Here is a 6000-nt window from a genome sequence, read left to right as displayed (position 1 = left end):
AAATTTGAAAATTTCTGTGTACATTATTTTACACTATTATTCAATTCAATTATTCAATTCATTTTAAAGTAAAAAAACAACACTTTTTAAAAGAAAATATAGATTTTTAATGTATATTACGCTTATTAAAAAGGAAGTTATGTAAAATAACTTGTTGTTTACTGTTAATTGAAAGGAAGTGTTTGGAAACTTTTGCTTCCAGAATTTTTACAGTTTTTTAAAAATTAATATTGAACAGTATTACAGTATAATTCAACTTCATTTTAAAGTAAAAAAAACAACAACTTTGTTAATGTTTATTTTTAAAGAAATTATATGTAAAATAACTTGTTTACTGTTATTTGACAGTAAGTGTTTGGAAACTTTTGCTGCCAGACTTTTTATAGTTTTTAATTTTAATTTTATTTATTTATGTATTTTTACAAATTTCTTTTTTCTTTACATTGAACAGTATTAGTATTTTTCAATTGCTTAATGGTCTTGAATGTTAAATTACAGTGAATTATATATTTTCTTAATTTTTTTAAATTTAAATAACAGTAAAACTTTATTTTAAAAATGTGAAAAATTGTAAAAAATAAATATCTGTCATACGTAAATTAAAAATAAAACATTTGTTTATTTGTTGTTTTAAAAAGAATATAGATATTCAGTGTAGCTATATTATCCGTTATTATTTTTAGTTTTTTTTTAATTACACGTAAATAACTTGTTGCTTTTAGACTTTTTTTTTGTTTGTTTGTTTTTTCCAGTGCACTTCTAATACTAACAATTAAACAGCTGAGTATTGGGGCAGCGTGCCCGCAGCCTGTGTGTCCTGTGTGAATCTCAGCATTTACCAGCCTGCAGCTCGGGCCGCACTAGATTGCTACAGTGAAATACAGCTACTTAAACAGATTACCAGCTCGGGATGAGATGGCTCGTAAGTCAACCCTCCACCCCTGCAAACATCCCCTCATCCACCCGCTAAATCTGCGCCGCGCACAGCCTCGCGCTCCGCTCCAGCTCCATCTCCATCTTATGTAAGTGTGTGTCCTGATCTTATACTGCAGCCCACAACAGTCACCCTGACACACACACACACACACACACACACACACTGCAAAAGTTTCATTACCATTGAGGTCAGGTTTGTGTGTGTGCGCGCGCTTGTGTGTGTGTGTGTGTGTGTGTGTGAGTGGAGGGGGGTGGGCGGGTGAGGGGGCACGCAAAGAGAGAGAGAGAGAGGGAGGGAGGGAGGGAGGACAGAAGAGTCCGCGGAGGAGAGAAGGAGGACAGATCGGAGGCAGAAAGCAGGAGGGAGGATGCTGCGCTGACATGCGGACCGTCGGCACGCTCTGATCCGGCTCTACCTGCACCCAACCCGGCCCGAGAGCTGCTCATCTCCCGCCTGAACACCCCCACTCTGCTCCTCCACCACCGGCAGCCCCTCGTCTCTCCTCGGACCGGCTCTTGTCGCCATGCCGCCGGCCGCCTGCTCGGTCGGGCACCGACTCCGCATCCTGCTGTCCGCGGCGCTGTGGATCGGGCTGCTGTGGAGCCGCGTCTCAGCAGGAGGTACAGCTAAACCCTCTGCATGCATGCTTCTTTTTTTCATTTTAAATCTAAATCCACCTCTGTGCGTGTGTGTTGTGTGAGTGTCCCTCTCTGCGCTGGCTCCTGTCCAATCACAATGACAGCAGTTTTTTTCTGCAAAAACAACTCGTGTTTGTGTTTCTGGGCATCCCTGACTGCTGCTGCTGCTGTGGAGACATCTCATCCTCCCGCGACTCGTAGGAGGACAGAGAGAGAGAGAGAGAGAGAGAGAGTGTGTGTGTTTGAAGTCTCAGAATAAACGCTGTTGCAGGCTATTTACTGAGCGAGCAGCTCCAAACGGTCCAGGCTGCACACGCATCCTGTGGACCGGAGCCCACTCGTGTGCGTGGGAGCCTGAATGCACAAAGAGAGAGAGATAGAGAGAGAGAGACAGAGAGAGAGAGAGATCACCTGTCAACAAGCTCTGCAGTCACTGTGGGAGACAGGGGGATTCCTCCAGCTTCAGCCTCAGCAGTGAAAAGTGCACTGCTGGAATGTAACGAAGTACATTTACTCAAGTAGCCTACTTTACTTACTGTATGTATTTATTTGCATTTTATGTCGCTTTTTACTTCAGGAGGCAATTATTGTTGTTTTTAATTTGTCTATATTTAGCTGACAGCTTTAGTTACTTTTCAACTGTTGCAATTATTTATAAATATATACATTAACAAATAAATGATGATGTTTTATTATGAATGAAGCATGTAAGGTACACTGTAAAAAAAAAAAAGGGGGGGGGGGGGGCAGTACATTAAAAATGTTTCGTCATGGTCCTGCAGGCTGTGACTTAGAGTACACTAAAAATGAACAAATGTAAAAAAGCTGTCAAGTAACATTCAACAAACTACAGATAATATACAGTTAATATCTATCTATCTATCTATCTATCTATCTATCTATCTATCTATCTATCTATATATATATATATATATCTATATATATATGCAGAATAACTAAATTTGATTTTACTACTTCAAGTGTTTACTGTTCTTTTTAACATTTAATTTAAATGTTTACAGTAAAAAAAAAAAGAAAGTTGCTTTAATGTTACAATGTGACGTGCACTGTAAAAAATAAAAATCTTACAGAAACGATAAAAAGTCTGGCAGCAAAAGTTTGCAAACACATACCGTCATTTGCATATTGGTCACTTTTTTAATAAAGACTTGCAGGCTTAAAACAATAAGACAGGAATATAATTTATGGATTGTTATCAGACTGTTGATTGGCTTGTTGACTATCAGCGGTTATCGTTGTTATAAGTTTGTGTGAGGAGGTTCTTGCTCCACCTTCTAGTCGGTGCAGCAGGTTGTTATCAGCTTATTGAGCGAGCTGCTATATTAACTGCTGTTGGTGGCGCCCTCTAGTGGCCGTAGTAATGAACAACACAAAGGCAGAAGTGATGTTACAGAGTGTGGAAGTGAAGTAGGAACTTTCTGTGTCATGCAGATATTATTCAGGATTTATGATCTATGTGTACATGCATACAACCAGTGGTGGAATGTAACTCAGTACATTTACTCAAAAACTGTTCTTAAGTACAATCTTGAGGTATTTGTACTTTACTTTAGTGTTTTGATTTAATGTAACTTTATACTTTTACTCCACTACATTTAACTGACAGCTTTACTTACTTTTCAGGTCGAGATTTAACATAAAAACATGATACATTTAAAACAATTAAACATTAATGTTAAATTAAAACCCATAACAGTTGTTGATCTGGTTGTTGATCCGTGGATCTTGTTGTTGATCTATGGACCTGGTTGTTGATCCTTGGATCTGATTGTTGAGCTGGTTGTTGATCTGTGGATCTGGTTGTTGATCTGGTTGTTGACCCGTTGATCTGGTTGTTGATCCGTAGATCTGGTTGTGGATCTGGTTGTTGGTCCATGGATCTGGTTGTTGGTCTGTGGATCTGGTTGTTGATCTGGTTGTTGATCTGTGGATCTGGTTGTTGATCCGTAGATCTGGTGGTGGATCTGGTTGTTGGTCCATGGATGTGGTTGTTGGTCCATGGATCTGGTTGTTGGTCCGTGGATCTGGTTGTTGGTCTGTGGATCTGGTTGTTGATCTGGTTGTTGATCTATGGATCTGGTTGTTGATCTGGTTGTTGTTCTGTGGATCTGGTTGTTGATCTGGTTGTTGATCTGTGGATCTGGTTGTTGATCCGTAGATCTGGTGGTGGATCTGGTTGTTGGTCCATGGATGTGGTTGTTGGTCCATGGATCTGGTTGTTGGTCCGTGGATCTGGTTGTTGGTCTGTGGATCTGGTTGTTGATCTGGTTGTTACACCATGGATCTGGTTGTTGATCTATGGATCTGGTTGTTGTTCTGTGGATCTGGTTGTTGATCTGGTTGTTGTTCTGTGGATCTGGTTGTTGATCTGGTTGTTGTTCTGTGGATCTGGTTGTTGATGCATCTTTTCTGCTGTTTTTGTTGCCTTTGGTGGGTTTATTTTGGTAGATGCACCTGTGGATGTACTGTCTTTCTGTTTTACCCTCTTTGTTGATTGATTTATTCATATTTTTTGTTTTTTTAATAAGCCTCCTGTGGACAGGTGTTGAAAATTAGCATTTTGCTCTATAAACTTCACACTGTGCATCTAGTTTTTGTGCATAAAACAGATGTTAATGCTGTGCTGATGTCCAGCTTCCAGCTCTAATCAGGTTTATACTTTCTGTGTATGCATGCTGGTGCTTGGCTCTATCAAAGATATGTTTTTTTTATTATTATTATCATTATTATTATTATTATTGTGACAAATGACAGTGACAGATCTCACTGTCTGTTGTCGGCTCATGGGATTCTTTGTTTTATTTGTTCCAGAAAAATTTCATCACTTTCCCTCTTTGATTTTACTTTGAAAATCAAAAAAAAAAGTGACAGTCGGTTTCACAGAGCCTCCGACTGTCACTGAACTTCTGTCGATGATATACCCAACACACACACACTCACACACTCACACACACACACACACACACACACACACAAGGATCCATCCGTCAGTTCCCAGCATGCTTCAGTCTTCTTGTTAATCCTTGTCACTCCTGTCTTCCCCCCACGTACATGCACAATGTTCGATCTGTAGATGCAAACACACACACACATACACACCTACTGACATCACACACACTTACTGTAGATTCACACACACACACACACACACACACACACACACACACACACACTCCGTATCATGCTCTGCATCACTGGTTTCATCTCACCGTCGGTGTCTGTGGTTAATGAGATCACCCAGCAGAGATGTAATGTCACAGAGCGGGCTGGTGACAGTGTGTGTTTATGTGTGTGTGTGTGTGTGTGTGTGTGTGTGTGTGTGTTGTGCCTGTGTATGGAGATAGGCTGGATCAGTGCGTGGTCTAATTTCTCAGGGTGAGAGTGATAATCTGGCAGAAAGACGGCTCGACTGCCGAGTGCAGCTTCAGGAGCTCCTGCTGCGAAACAAAGACTGCTGCAGATCCAACATGGAGCCTCTTTATCCACACACACACACACACACACACACACACACACACACACACACACACACTGGTGCTGCTGCTGCGTTTTGTTGCACAAACTTTGTAGTGAACATCCTCCTAATCTAAGAGAAATATAGATTCTCGTCTCCTCATTCTTCTGCCTTCTCCTCTCATCATGTCACCTCTGCTGCTTCCTCTTCTTACTCTTCCTTCCTCTGGTGCTTTTTTTTAGCCGTGCTATTAGTTGTGAGTGAGAGGAGAGAGAAATGGAAGTGAGGGGGAGACAGAGGAGATTGTTTCTTCTGGTTGAGTAACTCTGGCCTTATTATACAACCGGATCCGCAGGCTGCAAACTTTCTTTTTGGGGGGTAGAATAAGAATCAGGAAGAGAAATCAGCAGAATATACTATCTGATATTATATCAGGGGATAATAATTATTGATCCTTTAGGCCTGTCACGATAATTACTATATCAACTTATCGTTCAATATATAAAAAAGGACACGATAGTTTTTTCTGGACTCAATATATTTACATTTTTTTTTTGTCGTGTTTAAAGTTATGCTGCAAATGGTTGACAGGCAGTTCAAATTGGCTTATAAAATTAAAATTTATCAAGGAGCCATTCCAGCTGTTTTATTTGTTATTTTAATAATAAAATAATATCATACATAATGTTTATCTCAGTGCAATGTCTTGTTAACAGAGCCTGAAAGTCTATTTTATTTGTTTTGGTTGTAGTTTATTTATTCATGTCTTATTTATCTAGGATATTTTAATATTTCTTTTCCACATTTCAATTACAATGTTTAATATTCTCCAGATTTAAAAATTCATTGTTGTGGAAAACTTATTATGCTCTAATATCGTTATAAAACGAAAACAACATCAATACAACGATACTATCGTTTATTGTGATGGTTTCTGGGAGAACATATCG

The 6000-nt window shown here is 39.5% G+C and overlaps 1 protein-coding gene across 1 annotated transcript in view; it reads left to right on the top strand.

Annotated features, from left to right (window-relative positions):
* The first annotated feature begins 1191 nt into the window (after positions 1–1191).
* LOC131991982 (seizure 6-like protein) overlaps positions 1192–6000 on the top strand; it is a 101358-nt gene continuing 96549 nt past the window's right edge. The window contains exon 1 of the mRNA XM_059357296.1: positions 1192–1557. Within this exon, the coding sequence (XP_059213279.1) occupies positions 1461–1557 (97 nt within the window). The 5' untranslated portion in view covers positions 1192–1460. The remainder of the gene's footprint in view (positions 1558–6000) is intronic.

Source organism: Centropristis striata, chromosome 19 (assembly GCF_030273125.1).
Source record: "Centropristis striata isolate RG_2023a ecotype Rhode Island chromosome 19, C.striata_1.0, whole genome shotgun sequence".
NCBI lineage: Eukaryota > Metazoa > Chordata > Actinopteri > Perciformes > Serranidae > Centropristis > Centropristis striata.
This window is presented reverse-complemented; position numbering and strand designations above follow the sequence as displayed.